Source organism: Dreissena polymorpha, chromosome 2, assembly GCF_020536995.1.
Source record: "Dreissena polymorpha isolate Duluth1 chromosome 2, UMN_Dpol_1.0, whole genome shotgun sequence".
In the NCBI taxonomy this organism is placed as follows: Eukaryota; Metazoa; Mollusca; class Bivalvia; order Myida; family Dreissenidae; genus Dreissena; species Dreissena polymorpha.
In genome coordinates this window covers 147,325,301-147,342,141 of record NC_068356.1, presented here as the reverse complement: position 1 = coordinate 147,342,141, position 16,841 = coordinate 147,325,301, and the positions used below count along the sequence as shown (strand labels likewise).

Here is a 16,841-nt window from a genome sequence, read left to right as displayed (position 1 = left end):
ACTTTAGACCCTTGTTTTCATATAAAATACTATACAAGTCAAACTGTTTCCTCACTTGAGCATCTTGTTTTCATATTATATATGATACAATTCAAACTGTTTCCTGATTTGAGTGCCTTGTTTTCATATTAAATACTGTACAAGGCAAAGTGTTTTGTTACCCTTGTTTTCACATTAAATACTATGTAAGTCAATCTGTTTCTTCACTTGAGTGCATTGTTTTCATATTAAATACTGTTCAAGTCAATCTCTTTCCTCACTAGAATCCCTTGTTTGATATTAAATACTGTACAAGTCAAACAGTTTCCTTACTTTAGACCCTTGTTTTCATATTAAATACTGTACAAGTCAAACTGTTTCCTTACTTTAGACCCTTGTTTTCATATTATATACGATATAAGTCAAACTGTTTCCTTACTTGAGCCCTTTGAAGGAGTTGGTCACCAGCTGTACATGCGGTCCCCCATACAAAAACATCACTGTGGGGTACTTGACTCCTTGCTGGTAATTGTCGGGCCGGTAGTACATCCCATACATTGTGTGGCCTGACTTGCTCTTGTAGTTGAACATCTCTGGGTAGCTATAGACAGGAAAGTCTGAAATCAAATTAGCAATAACCATTTAAGTTTTTGTTTGAAGGCAATTAACGTTAATAATTAAAATTTCTTTCATCTGAAGGCAATTAACAACAATAATGAAAATAAGCCTTGCTCTGGATAAATGGGGCTTAATGCATGTGTATAAATTGTTGTCCCACTTTAGCCTGCGAAATACACACCGGCTAATCAAGGACGACACAACCCGCATGCATGGAAGTTTTTGTCAAAACCATTCTCTTTTAAGCAAAAATCAAGTTAAGGAAAAAACGGTTGGCCCTGATAAGCCTGTGTGCTTTTTGAAATCAAAATAAAATTGTTTCAAATAATAAACACAACAATACATTGAATTATAGGCCCCTGACTTCTTACCTGTGGATGACATGATAATGACCAGGGGTTGAGTCTGTACAGACTGGGTTGAGATCTCTATTCTGTACAGAGCAGACTGTGGAGCTGAGTTCACAGCGCTGAACACCGTCACAAACATGGAGCACGCCTGAAAGGGACAATAAGCACACAGCGCTGAACACTGTCACAAACATGGAGCACACCTGAAAGGGACAATAAGCACACAGCGCTGAACACTGTCACAAACATGGAGCACGCCTGAAAGGGACAATAAGCAGCAACAATAACTAAAGCAGTGAGGAACAACTTGATGTAGTAAGAAGTGAATTGTAACTGTACTGTTATACACATTTTATATTATTTAAAAGTTTAAAGAAGGCTAATAAAAATTGAACAACTTTATAAAAAAAGGAAAAATAAACATTGAAATGTGTCGGAGTACTTGGTCAGACAAGTTTGACTTTACAGACTGATAGACAGATGAACGGCTGGGCGTGCACACGGCTGGGGGAACTGCAACAAGGGCAGACGGACTGACAGACAGCTATGATGAATCTAGTAAACCCCATTCTAATTCATTCAAGCAGGAATAATAAACAAGAGGGCAAAGATGGCCCTACTTCGCTCACCTGAGAGGAGTCGGTTCATTCAATCTTTACAAAATGTCAAACTTGATCTAGATATTGTCCAGAAAAAACATCCTGGTCAAGTTTCATCATTATTTCATCTGCGAGTCATGATTAATGTACCTATGAAGTTTCCTGATCCTAGGCGTAAGCATTCTTGAGTTATCATCCGGAAACCATTTTTCTAAGTTGAGTCACCATGACCTTGACAGCCATTGTGTAAATACGTTTTTTGGCACTGTGACCTTGACCTTTGACCTAGTGACCTGATAATCAATAGGGGTCATCTGCGAGTCATGATCAATATACCTATGAAGTTTCATGAACCTAGGCATAAGCGTTCTTGAGTTATTATCCAGAAACCATTTTACTATTTCAGGTCACCGTGACCTTGACCTTTGACCTAGTGACCTGAAAATCAATAGAGGTCATCTTCGAGTCATGATCATGACCGGAACCATTTTTGAACTCAACTCTCATTCAAGGAAACAAATGTTCTGAGCAAATTTCATGAATATTGGGCCAAAAATGTGACTTCTACTGTGTTCACATGTTTTCACTATATACATATAGAGAAAAATGCCCCGCCCACTGGCGGCCATGTTTTTTCACAGATCCCGACCATTTTCAAACTCGTCCGAGATATCAATAAAATCAATGTTTTGACCAACTTTCATGATGATTGGGCAAAAATTGTGACTTCTAGAGTGTTTACAAGGTTTCTCTATAGCCAAATAGGGAGAACTGCCACAATATACATATAGAGAAAAATGCCCCGCCCACTGGCGGCCATGTTTTTTCACCGATCTCGACCATTTTCGAACTCGTCCGAGACATCAATTGAACCAATGTTTTGACCAACTTTCATGATGATTGGGCAAAAATTGTGACTTCTAGAGTGTCTACAGGGTTTCTCTATACCCAAATAAGGAAAACTGCCCCGCCCACTGGCGGCCATGTTTTTCAACGAATCGGAACCACTTTTGAACTCAACCAAGATATCATAAAGCCAAACCTTTTTACAAAGTAACATGAAGATTGGGCATGATATGTGACTTCTACAGTGTTTACAAAGTTTGTTTTTTTGACCTAGTGACCTAGTTTTTGACCAGGCACAACCCAGTTTCGAACTTGGCCGAGATTTTATTGGGACAAAGCTTCTGACCAAGTTTCATGAAGATGGGACAAGAAATGTGACCTCTAGAGTGTTCACAAGCAAATGTTTACGGACGGACGGGCGGACATACGACGGACAAAGACCGATCACAAAAGCTCACCTGAGCAATCAGGTGAGCTAATGATGTTATATATGATAAAGCTCAATATCAACAAGTGCTTCACTTTCTATTGTACTGTACATATTTCTATGCCACCAATTATGCTGCATTATCTAAGAAGGTAAGGATGGCATAGTTGGTTAGCTATGGAATTGGCATGTGATCAGGAGGTCTAGTGTTTGAACCCAGATGTGGATTATTTTAATATATCTCAAGGTATTAAAAACTCATGGGAAAACTTGGCTTAATACATGTACATAAAATGTCATCCTCGGATTAGGCTTATCAGGGGCCACACTTTCGACTCAACTGGATTTCCATAAATGCGGATAAGCCTTTGAGAACTGCACAGGCTAATCTGGGATGACAGTTTTTTCCAGCGCATGACTCATATAACTCCTGATGTTTGCAAGTGTTGTCTCACCTTATCCAGTGTGACGTTGTGAGTGTACCCCAGCTCTGTGAGTCTGTAGACAGGACCTGGAGTCTGGTAGGATACTACATACCTGGCAAGGAATAATACAATGATTATTGGTGTCTTGTTCTGAGAAAACTGGGCTTAATTCATGTGCGTAAAGTGTCGTCAAAGATTAGCCTGTGCAGTCTGCACAGGCTAATCAGGGAAGACACTTTCCGCTTTAATGGTATTTTTAGTTTGAAGGAAGTCCCTCCTTACCGAAAATGAAGTTTAGGCGGAAAGTGTCGTCCCTGATTAGCCTGTGCGGGCTGCACAGGCTAATCTGGGACGACACTATACGGACATGCATTATGATCAGCTTTCACAGAACACGACACATTGAATTTCATATAAGACTCGTTCTGGGAAAACGGGATTAAATGCTTGTGTGTAAAAAGTTGTCCCAAATCAGCCTGTGCAGACTGCACAGGTAAATCTGGGACAACACTGTCTGCCTACACTCAGAAAAGATTTCCTAAAAGCAAAAAATACCACAAAAATGGAAGGTATCATCCCTGAAAAGCCAGGGTGGACTGCACAGGCTTATGTGGGTCCTACTTTTATGCACATGCAGTAAGCTCTGTTTTCCAATAGTGGGGATAATATTTACAATTCTTAAAATATCAGTAAATTGAAATCAACATATTTCATTTATTATTTTCAAAATTAAATCTGAGCATCTGAACAAAACTCTTGTGGCTATGTTGTGTTTATGTCCATTGAAATAAACATGCATTGAACACAATTATTGTTAAAAATAATAATAACGGTTTATATTGTATAAATTTAAAAGCTGACAACATGTGGTTCCAAATAGAAACTCAGATTTCTCTTTGGAATATCAGTCCTAGTGGAGATAACAAGTGAGACCTTGGATCACTAAAGGTAAAGCATTGTGCTAAACAAAGGGCCAGTAGGATCTCTTTTTTGACTTTCTTTTTGCATTTTTTAAAAATCAAAGAAAGTAACTCCAACGCTGTAAATATTATACTGGGTTGTTTATATTCTAATACATACAGATGTGTTTCAAGTGGAGTGTCCTTTAGTGCAAGAAAGTAGACCAGACCTCGTGTTTCGTCCACCCATATCTGAAAGCAGAGAGGAGGGATAATTAAAGCTCATCGGGTCATTGTCGACCTGAAATGGCTTGAAGTCATCCGGGGGTGACTAGAAGCCGATTCATGTCACCCTGGGGTGACTTCAAGCCGACAGGGTGACTAAAATTGGCTTCATGTCACCCCAGGGTTACATGAATCTGCTTGAAGTCACCCTAGGGTGACAAGAATCGGCTTCTAGGCACCCCTGGGTGACTTCAAGCCAGTTCAGATCGACAATGATCCAATGAGCATTATTAAACCGCTCATGCAGATGAAAACAGAAGCAAATTTAAAGCTTCTTCAGAAAAAGATTTGTAAACAAATATTGGTGACTTTTTTCAAATTAACATGTTCAAAATAGTCACTAGGAAGAAAAAAAACAGGTGAACAAGTAGTCGATTTGAGTTTACAAAATAAAAACACAACTTGAATATATTAGTTAACTAGACACTGTAAAATGATTTACATCTTTCGGCTTGAAATTTCCTGGTTGTTCAAAAATAACTTTTTTGTGGACATGTACAATTTTGTTCCTGTAAATTCTTGGATTTCGGACAAAAATGAGAAATTTGCATTGGCGATTTTCCCATTTTGTTTGGGTGAAATTTAAACATCTTTCAACCCATAAAATCAACGAAAAATCAATTTCCCAAGAAAAATAATGATTAACAGTATAACCCAATAATAAGACAGGTTCAAATATATACAGTTTTAAGACACTGCTACCTCTTTAGAGGACACCTCCCAGTCCCCAGTGGTGATCTGTGTGACCTCAATCTCACAGGACATCACTGAAATCAGGGAAATATGGGTTAAAGGGTCGGTGAGTGAAAACATCGAAATATGGGTTAAAGGGGCAGTCACCGAAAACATGGAAATAAGGGTTTAAGGGGCAGTCACCGAAAACAGGAAAATATGGGTTAAAGGGTCAGTCAGTGAAAACATGGAAATACGTGTTTCAGGGACAGTAACTGAAAACATGGAAATATGGGTTAAAGGGTCGGTCAATGAAAACATGGAAATAAGTGTTACAGTAACAGTAACTGAAAATATGGAAATATGGGTTAAAGAGTCAGTCACTAAAAACATGGAAAATGGTATGAAGTGTTGGTCACTGAAAACATGGCAATAGGACAGTTAATGAAAATATGGAAATATGGGTTAAAGGGTCGGTCACTAAAAATATGGATATAGGTGTTAAATGGACATTGAGTAAGCACATGGAAACAAGTGTCAAGGGACAGGGAGTAAAAACATGGAAATAAGTGCCAAAAGGACAGACAGTTAAAACATGGAAATAAGTGTCAAAGGGACAGACAGTTAAAACATGGAAAAAAATGTCTAGGGGACTGTCAGTGAGAACATGGAAATATTGGTTAAAGGGATAGTCATCGATAATAAAAGGGAAATGTGGGTTAAAAGGATAGTCATGGATAACATTGAAATAAGCGTTAATGGCAAAGTATGTGATAGAATGGAAAAACATGTAAAAGGAACAGTCAGTGAAAACATGGGAATAAGGGTAGGTCAGTTATTACATAGAAATGAGTGTTAAAGGGAGAGTCAGTGTAAACATAAAATACTTGTTAAAGGGACAATCAGTGATAACATGGAAATAAGAGTTAAAGTGACAGTCAGTGAAAGCACGGTGTTTCAGGGAAAGTTACTTAAAACATGGAAATACATAGTTACAGCTGTGACAGAATCAGTATGCTTGTTTTTTTTCCATAAAATCTGCATTTCAGATTGTTATGCATCTTCTAAATATTCTGTTTATACTTTTTAGTGAAATAACCAAGTTTTTCATATTGTAGTGTTTACACATTTGATTCGGTCTTTGATCCAACTCTCTGAATTCATAAACCAATTGTATGCATGCATACAGATATGGTTTCCTCGTTTAATATATTTCTTTTTATACAAGTTAAAACATAAAGTAATCAAAGAAATTTATTCCTTACACAACCCATGTTTGGACACTGAAAAATACAGCAGATGTTTCAGGTACATAGACATTTTTCAACATCCAAAACTTAACTAAAGCAAATGGCTGAAAATATCAAATGACATCATGAAATGTTGACAATATGACACCACTATATTGTACTTGTATCAATACTGTTTAATACAACATTGATCAGATGTTTGTTTTTTCATCTCACTTGTGAAGGTTTAATGCACTTTTTTAAAGTGTCATCGTGGATTAGCATGTGAACTTCTCAGAATGAGGACACTTTTCGTTTGAATAAAAAAAATTGTAAAGAAAGTCTTGTCTCAACTAAAAATTAACAGAAAGTATTGTCTGCACAGGCAAAAATGGCACAATACTTAAGGCACATACATTAAGCCCTGTTTTACCAAAGCAGGCTAAAATAACGACAACTCCAACCTGAGTTACCTGTTTGCTGAGTCTGTCCATGATGAGTCAGTGATGCACTGACCCGATAGAGATGCCGGTATCCTGATCTCTCTGACATCCACAGAAACTCTACATCCCTAGAGTCGGGCCTGGCCGGCAGGAAATGCAGTATGTCTGTGATCTGCGACAAGTGCAGAAGATTTAAAGTATGAGATTTAACATTTAGGAAAACGGGGCTCAACGCATGTGTGCAAAGTGTTATCCCGGATTAGCCTGTGCAGTGTGCATATGGGTGTGAGTAAAGGGTTTTTCACGATTAAACACAGGCTAATCTGATAATCAAATAATTCTGCTTTTATGGAATTTTACATTAAAAATAATAATGTTTTTAACAATAATCTAGAGTAGGTGGCAAGTGTTTTCCCTGATTAGCAGTTGCGGAATGCACAGGCTAATCATGGACGACGCCTTCAACTCAAAACATTGGATTTTGTGAGGTGACCAATCCACGCATTAAAAACAGACAGAATGGAATATTTCCAACAAAATTTCCTCTTTTGTTTTTTTAAATCAGAATCCATGAAGTAATGTGTCCACTACAAAGTCTGTTTTTTGAAATTCATGTACTATCATGCTGTTACAATATAAATTAATTGACAGTATTTACTACAAAAAACCTTATTATGATTTTTTTGAAAAAATATTGTGCACTCTCTTTTCTGTAATTTTACAATGAGTTCACCTAAATTGACCCAGATGTCGGAGGTTTCCTCCAGTAGGACATGTACAGGTGGCAGAGGGACAGGTTCATACTGGGCGTCTGTCCGTGTCTGTGAGCTAGGCTGGTACCGGGCGTCTGTGACAAAACACTCTCGAGGGATCTGGTACAGGGTGAGATTGGTCTGGACCCGATTCAACATCTGACAGTGGACACTGTAAAATGTGTGGAGAATATTGTTCACAGTGGTAAACTCTAAATGTTATGACCAAAATATAAGCATTACAGTGGACATTTCACAATGCATGGCCATAATTTCTGGCAATTCTATTAAAAATATGTTATGATCAAAATATATGCAATTAAAAACTATTAACACTTTATAATGCATGGAAGAAATTGTTGGCAATGTTATTTTATATATATTGTTCTAAAAATATAAGCTCTTAAATCAGTAAGCACTGCAAAATGCATGAAGGAAATTGTTGGCAAAGTTATTGCACATATGTTATGATAAAAATATAAGCATTAATACTTTTAAGAAATCAGCAGACACACAGTGCACATTGCAATATGCATGACAGAAATATGTTGATCAATGTTAGAACAATAATATTCACTCTGATAACTTCAGATAATAGTTTACCATATAGTTGAATAATACTTTGCCTAGATTTACCTCATTTTTAATGCTGTATACTGGTTTGAAAATAATCACTTATTATTTAGCAAACCCTTTACAAAAGCATTGTTTTCCAACTACCAAAAACTGAGCGGTGCCAGTCAATAAAAATGTGTAATTGAAAACCTGTGTGTCATATCATTAATATTAAAATTGAAATAATGTTAGTGTAGTTCTCTGGGAAAACAGGGATTAATGCAAGTGCCTTAAGTGTCTTCCCAGATTAGCCTGTGCAGACACTTTCCTCTTTTATGGACATTTTCGTTAAAAAAGTAGACAGTAGTGTCGTCGCCTGTTTGCCTTTTGACAACACTTTACGTATATGCATTCAGCCCCTTCCTTTTGACAGGGACAACACTTTACGTATATGCATTCAGCCCCTTCCTTTTGACAGGGACAACACTTTATGTATATGCATTCAGCCCCTTCTTCCAAGAGCGCAGGGACAACACTTTACGTATATGCATTCTGCCCATTCTTCTAAGAGCGCAGGGACAACACTTTACGTATATGCATTCTGCCCCTTCTTCCAAGAGCGCAGGGACAACACTTTACGTATATGCATTCTGCCCCTTCTTCCAAGAGCGCAGGGACAACACTTTACGTATATGCATTCAGCCCCTTCTTCCAAGAGCACAGGGACAACACTTTACGTATATGCATTCAGACCCTTCTTCCAAGAGCACAGGGACAACACTTTACGTATATGCATTCAGACCCTTCTTCCAAGAGCATAGGGACAACACTTTACGTATACGCATTCAGCCCCTTCTTCCAAGAGCACAGGGACAACACTTTACGTATATGCATTCAGACCCTTCCTTTTGACCGGGACAACACTTTACATATATGCATTCAGCCCCTTCTTCCAAGAGCGCTGGGACAACACTTTAAGTATATGCCATCAGACCCTTCCTTTTGACAGGGACAACACTTTACGTATATGCATTCAGACCTTTCTATTGACAGGGACAACACTTAACGTATATGCATTCAGCCCATTCCTTTTGACAGGGACAACACTTTATGTATATGCATTCAGCCCCTTCCTTTTGACAGGGACAACACTTTACGTATATGAATTCAGCCCCTTCTTCCAAGAGCGCAGGGACAACACTTTACGTATATGCATTCAGCCCCTTAATTTTGACAGGGACAACACTTTACGTACATGCACTCAGCCCCTTCTTCCAAGAGCGCAGGGACAACACTTTACGTACATGCATTCAGCCCCTTCCTTTTGACAGGGACAACACTTTACGTACATGCATTCAGCCCCTTCCTTTTGACAGGGACAACACTTTACGTACATGCATTCAGCCCCTTCCTTTTGACAGGGACAACACTTTACGTACATGCATTCAGCCCCTTCTTTCAAGAGCGCAGCTCATATGACAAAGTAACCTACAAGTTTCAGTCTGGTGTCCATCCTGACCTGGCAAGGTACTCCGTGTCCACTGAAAGACTTGACAGAGGCTCAAACAACCTCAGCATGATGACTTCATCTTCAAACTGAAACATACAGAACAGTCAGAATTATGAAATGTTTGACAAAGGCTGGTTTGTAAATGGGCCTTAGTCTGGGACAACAGGGCGAAATTGTAGGAGCGTCAAGTGTCTTCCCAGATAAGCCTTTGAAGTTCGCACACTTGAAAACGAGACAACACTTGTCCACTTTCAGGATTTTTTTGTACAAAAGAAGTATATTCTACACAACACAAACATTCAGTCTAGGCTGAAGGTGTTGTCACTGATAAGCCTGGCAGACTGCACAGGCTAATCAAGGACCACCCTTAATGCACATGCATTAAGCAAGAGATATCTTCAACAAATCTACAGCACTGAGTAAACATGCACACACATATCTCATTGATGTATAAATCGTATTGGAAACAATAAGATTTGAAGAAAACAAATTTGAAATTGTTAATTTTTCTTCGGCAAAAGTCATCTACAGCTATTTGATATGCCTGGTGTGGTCTATTTGTCAAGTTTATATAGAAATCACATCAGTTGACATTTATGAAAATAAGGCAGTTTAATTCAAGTTCATGGATTGTTGCAGACAATTTTCCGTTTTTCTCAACTGTGACAATTTGTCCAGACCTGAATACCAACAACTTAATGCTTAATGGAATAAGCCATACAAATGCCCCATAAATCGGGTATCTGGATCACATTACAGTATGCTGCATGTCTGTATCCACAAAACTCACTTTCTTCAATGGAGCCGGATTCTGGGCTGAAGACATAACCAGTCTATTTAGGCTAATCAGGGACGTAACTTTCCGTTTTTATAGAGTGTTTGGTTTAAATAAAATTTCTTTTAGATGAAAATCCAACCTAGGTGGAAAGTGTCGTTTATAATAAGCCTGTGGGGACTGCACAGTCTAATCTGGGACAACTCTTTACGCAGAAGCATTAAGCCCCGTTTTCCCAAAGCAAGGCTCAAAACTATTTCATAACAGTCCCTCAAACAACAAAGTTACATGGATAAGGAGCTCACTGTATTTGACACAAGTTAAGGTTTTAATAGCAGCTGTGTGAACCCAGCACAGAAGAACCGACCCAAGCACTGGGAAAATAAGGCTTAAAGCATGTGTGTAAAGTGTCCTCCAATATTAGCCTGTACACTCAGCACATGCTAATCAGGGACGACACTTTCTGCTTTAATTGTATTTAACATATAATTTTATATCAGTATTTTCTTAGCAAAAATCCAGTCTAGACGGGAAAATAAATCGTCCAGGATTAGCCTCTTTCTGCACATTCATGAAGTCTGGTCTTCCCAGACAATATTACATATAATAAGTCGCCTACCCTGCCATCATTTCCAACAGTGAACTGTGCCATCTTCAGACAGCTGTCAGCGTTGGTTTTACCCGCACGTGGATACCGGTACTCGTCCACTCCCTTGTCATCCAGAGGCAGATAAATCTGGGGGCAAACAAAACAGCATTATCATTTATCAATATTTTACGTTATTCTGATATGGAAAATGCCTTTTTACACGGGCCAATACCATTTACACTACTCAAATAATTAGAATGGTCATCTAATGAGTATTTCAATTATTAAAAGTATATAATTATCCATCGTCACTTCCGTGTCTTCCTGATCATCATTATCAGAATTATTTCATATAAGGTATTTAGTTGAGATTAAAATGGCTTGTTGTCATGTCATACCAGATATTATTGCATGTATAATACAAGAGCAACGCATAACGGGTGCCGTGCTCAGCTCCAGATGCAGTTTTGAATTAATGAAAGCTTGACAGATTTTTGTGTGTGTAGAGGTCACAGTGACCTTTACCTTTGACCTAGTGACCCAAAAATTGATGTGGCATGTAAAACTCATCAAGGTGCAGCTACATATGAATTTTTAAAGTTTTAGGTTGAAGCACTTTGATTTTAGAGCAAATGTTCAAAACCTTAACAAAAATGTTAAGGTTTTAGCAGGACGCGGACGGCGGACGTCGGACGACGAGCTGGCTATGACAATACCTCGGGTTTTCTCCGAAAACAGCCAAGCTAATAATAAGCAACAGGCAAACTAAATAGCTCATCCTTACGTAATTGTCTAAATATCTTCCACATATCATTTAAAACAATATGCTTTCTGTTTACCTGTACAATATCCACTTCAGAGTCATTCACTTCCTCATAGAGTATCCTGTATGTTCGTCCGTCTCTACATACAGGGTCCCACCAATATCCTGTGTACCTGACACACACAGCACATGACTTTGACGTAAGTGTAGCTTAAAGCCTGAGGTTTCATTAAGACCTTGAATCAAAATATTTAACAACATCTGTCACTTTTTGACGCTTTAATATTCATAAACTTAAATTCCCCTTCTACTTGTTGAAATCTATCTGATTAATAGTAAGCTATGTGTAACCTATTTATTTTGGCTTGATTGCCTCTCGATTTATCACAAATCTGAGTGTGTGAATAGATAAGTAGGTTTATTTATTTAAATATTTGAGATTTTAGATCTAGTATATATATATATATTAATGATGATAACATCAATATACTGTGTCCAATGAGAGCAATACACATCACAACCACCCTTATAGCTTTATAAGCAGTGACAATTAGAGAATCAAGAGCTTGTTACAGTAGTGCCAAATCTCCGCCGAAATGTGTTTTCTTGTATGACAACATTTGTTTTAGAGAGAAGAATAATATTTGTAAAAACAAATAAAAGGAGATAATTCATTATGCTCTAGACAAAAATTTACTTTGAAATTAAATAAAGGGATATTATTCAAACACTAAAGTAGATAGAGTTATGGTTCTTAGTCACTGCACTTTTCCTAATTGCCATCTGTTTAAATTTGAAGTTTCAAGTAAATCCCTTCAGTAGATTTAGAGTTATGCTCCGGACAAAAATTTACTTAAAAATTATTTAAAAGGGGAGATAATTTAAAAACTAAGGTAGATAGAGTTGTGGTTCTTGGTCACTGCACTTCTCCTGTTGCCATATGTTTACATGTCAAGTCTCAAGTTAATCCCTATAGTATATTTAGAGTTATGCTCCGGACAAAAATTTACTTTAAAGTTATATAAAAGGGGAGATAATTCAAAAACTAAGGTAGATAGAGTAATGGTTCTTGGTCACTGCACCTCTCCTTGTTGCCATTTGTTTATATTTTAAGTTTAAAGTAAATCCATTGAATAGATTTGGAGTTATGCTCCGGACAAAGTTTCAGCTGGACGGACGGACAGACGGACAGGATCATTACTATATCCCCTCTGAAATTTTGTTCGGCGGGGATAAAAATAAACTTGTTTACAATAGCTGGTTGAAAGAAGCTATCTATGAAATAGTATGTAGCTGAAAAGACAGATCTATGAAATAGTTTGTAGCCGAAAAGACAGACTGAGAGGTTTAACAAAAATGTCTTGTTTGTGAGCTTTGCAAAACAAATGTTTAAGCCTGACCAGTGGATCGCCATGGTGTAATGGATATGGTGTCCGCCTTGCGACAGGTTCAATCGATACAATGGAATCGTTCCTTAGATCTCCCCCATAGACACAAAGTACTGGTTCTAGTACCAGGAAACAGTATCAAGAGCGTTTCAAATAAGTAGTAAATACTTTTAATGCAATCAAGCTAAAATAAATAGGTTTAAACTAAACTAAGCACAATTTCTTGGTAGAATCAATCAGGTAGGGCTTGTCGCATTATCCCAAATAAACACCCTTTAGAGGATGACACTTTTAATTTCTTAGTTACATACAATGTCAAGATTACTTACTACCAATGTCAAGATTACACAATATAAATATCAAGATAACTTATTGATAAAAGCAGATTACATTACAGTTTATATATAGGATCTGTTAGTCATAGAACCCCAAGTTGTCCACTTAATTGTACGGTGTACATGTATATGCTAAAAGATACTATAAATGGACATTGGCACAACGAGTTATTTCCTAAAAACAATAGTACTTTGTCCTTTTTATGTCCTGTATTTAGACACCAAATTATATGTACTTTGATTCGTAAGTATTTTTTCACTAGCACATGCTTTACTAAATGCAGTGTTTTTTATGTTTTGGTTGGCTAGAAAAAAAGTGTGATTATTTTTCTCTGTTTTGTCATGTGCAAAAACAATGTTTTCTTTTTACAGCTGAATAAATCAAATTTCAGTATTAAGAACATGCTTATTTTGAGTTCCTTAGTATGAGAAGTGGATACTATTCCATGACAATTTAAATCTGAAAGATTTACAAAGCTGTAGTTAGTTTTTTATTACTATAATGTTTAACTTAAGGGTATCTTTGCTGCTGAAATTTCTGTAATATGGAGTTCAATCTAGTTTACAGACTATCACATCACATAAAAAATACTTGTTTTTCTTTGGACTAGCTGTTTCACTTTTTGACAGTGTACATTTGTATTATGCCATTTTAGGTCAGCAGGCAATCAAATCTGTCCAGTTATATCAATATCTAGTTTCACAGTTATAACATCAATTGAATTCTACTGGATAACCTGTAAATACAGAAAAGTGTATTTACCCATGTGAATTATTTCACAAGACTTTGTGTTTGTTGATTAATAAACGAAACCCTAGTACATATGCTACAGTTGTCTGCCCCTATATCCAATATGTCACAGTTATCTGCCGCTATTTGTTATATTCTTCCAAATGTCTTCCTGTATGTGCTATATTTGAAAGTTGTCTGCCCCTATAAGCTCTATGCCTGGTTGTCTCCCCTATGTGCTATAATCTACCTACAGCCAGGTTACTGTCTGTGCATGTGTTGAGGGAATTGCCTGCTGGGAACAGTAACCGCCTCTCGTCTGTGACTTCAAACGATGTGATCCCATATACACCCAGCCTGTAATACAGAACACACAACCCATTTCCATACCAGGGATAGGAATGAAACATTAATACTTAAATGAACTTAAACAAATTGTGTATGCCTTGTATTTCATATTGAAAATCGTTAAACCATGTTTATGTGATTATCAAATTTTGCAAACATGCTCGTCATGCACCTCACATTTAAAGTGTTTTTAATATTCTAGTGCTCTAACACTGGCATATTAAGAACATTTTAAAGATCATTTGACTCAATTTAAGTTCATAATGGTTCACTTCCCACCTCTTCCTCTCCCTCATCAACTGTTCCTCTTTGGACATGTTGGCATTACCAGCCAGGCTCGCGTTTGACGTCTCCAGCAAGGGACACCACTCCAGTAGAGGCGTGATGGATGATGGCTCCAGTGGAACGTTTTCATACATCACTGTGGACTCCCGCTGCCTCTCAGGTATACCCAGGAAGTACAGTCTGAAATTGGTAACAGTTGAACCAGGCTCTGGGATGGCGGGGTGTAATGCATATGCGTATAGTATCCTTTCAGATTAGCCTATGCAGTCTGCAGAGTCTAATCAGAGTAGACATTGTCCACTGTTAGGGTATTTTTGGTTAAAATTTAAAGAATGACTCTTTATAGCAAAAATGTGGTTAAGGCGTAAAATGTTGTCCCTGATAAGCCTGTGCAGACTGCACATGCTAATCTGGAACAACACTTTACACACATGCATTTAGCCCATTTTTCCAAAATGAGGCTCAACTTCAGAGCATTCATTGACTTTGAACTCTGGAAGTTTGAACTTCCTGCCTATTTGTCAATTAATGTCCAAGGCGAGCTTTTCTATATATAATTGTATCAATAAACAACACATTTTATTATCACCTACTTTTGAACAACAACAAAATATTTGTATGAAAACAAGGTGATTCTTTATTTGTTCACTGACCTGAAACCATGACCAGACACAATGATGTGACACTATTGTGTCAGAGTAATGTCAAGCTATTGGTCAGTCCTATATATAACAGCCAATGAAAATGCTTAAAAAGTTGAACATGTTTCATGATAATAATATTCTTCATGTCTGTATTACGTGAGAAACAAGGAACCACATGAGATAAATTTTGGTATATGATATGTTTTCCATTTTTCACTTGTTCCATGAATTTGATTGTAGTTGTTCTCACCAGAATGTTTTCCAATAATCAGTAGCAAAACCATGCAATACATATTCTCTTTGGTATACATGTATAATCAATGCTAATTCGTAAGTCGGCTGAATGGATATAAAAAATGAAACTGAAACCCTAAAATTTAATTTGATTGTATATGCTTATCATTAATTACAATTTCTTTAATGTTTATTCGTAAGTAAGCAGAGTTAGGGCTTTTCATCAGGATATTGGGAAGAGGCCAGGGGCCTTTCAAATTGGGAATTTCATGCGCGATAACTGCTCATTTTGGGAATACCGTGTTCTAAAAAGGTTTTGGAACAGGGTCTTTTCATTGTGCAGAAGTATTAAGAGACACATTGCTTTCAATTCGGGAGATGCCCAATATGTCCAAGTAAAAAAAAAGACACAACATTTTTTTTTACAATTTGGGAAATTCCTCTAGCAATTTTGGGAAAAATGACCTTTTTTTCGATTGGGAAGGGGCCAAATTTCGGCTCCTGTTATATAAAGGTGAAAAGCCCTGAGAGTTGACACGAATTTGATAAGAAACAGAAACACTACATTTTCATTTTATTATATATGCCATTTACTATTTACCAGATAAAACTTTTACCAGACAAATATTAACCACTAAAATGCTGAAAACACTACAGCACTAACCTTGTTATGGGCCCTGACGGCGTTTCTTGAGTCTTGAATGTGAATGATGATGGTGCCCGACTTGCAATCGATGTGATGACTTTCCGAGTATCCTTGACAACGCTCTTCAACTCAAACCAGGATGTTCTGTTGTTCTGTTTGTGTGAGGTGTACTCCAAGTCTGCGCAACCCATCGGGTTGTCTTACATTTCTGAGGCCATGGTGATCTATAGATGATGAATTGTTTGAGGATAGATGTGGTTGGGAATTCCTGAAAAGAAATGAGTTGCGCTCTAAGAAAACTGCACAGGCTAATCGGGGACAACACTTCATACACATTCATTAAACCCGTTTGCCAAAAAAGCTGCTCTGGGTAGATTCAGTAATTAGTGTCTTAAAAGAGGAGCATTGTTTCATATTGTAAACATGCTCACCAAGTAATACATGTACCGCTACAGCTAATATTTCAGCAAGGTCTAAGGAGAGTTACCACTAAAATATATAAACACGAGATTGGT

At 37.4% G+C, this 16,841-nt stretch overlaps 1 protein-coding gene across 1 annotated transcript in view; it reads right to left on the bottom strand.

Moving 5' to 3' along the window:
- LOC127870172 (dipeptidyl peptidase 9-like) overlaps window positions 1–16,517 on the bottom strand; it is a 29,248-nt gene extending 12,731 nt beyond the window's left edge. The window contains exons 1-13 of the mRNA XM_052412829.1: window positions 16,345–16,517; window positions 14,797–14,982; window positions 14,420–14,526; window positions 11,793–11,926; window positions 10,984–11,100; window positions 9,578–9,675; window positions 7,495–7,696; window positions 6,803–6,944; window positions 5,131–5,195; window positions 4,325–4,395; window positions 3,275–3,356; window positions 969–1,095; window positions 419–596 (exon numbers count right to left, since the gene is read on the bottom strand). Coding sequence (XP_052268789.1) covers window positions 419–596; window positions 969–1,095; window positions 3,275–3,356; window positions 4,325–4,395; window positions 5,131–5,195; window positions 6,803–6,944; window positions 7,495–7,696; window positions 9,578–9,675; window positions 10,984–11,100; window positions 11,793–11,926; window positions 14,420–14,526; window positions 14,797–14,982; window positions 16,345–16,517 — 1,682 coding nt within the window. The remainder of the gene's footprint in view (window positions 1–418; window positions 597–968; window positions 1,096–3,274; window positions 3,357–4,324; window positions 4,396–5,130; window positions 5,196–6,802; window positions 6,945–7,494; window positions 7,697–9,577; window positions 9,676–10,983; window positions 11,101–11,792; window positions 11,927–14,419; window positions 14,527–14,796; window positions 14,983–16,344) is intronic.
- Window positions 16,518–16,841: the final 324 nt, after the last annotated feature.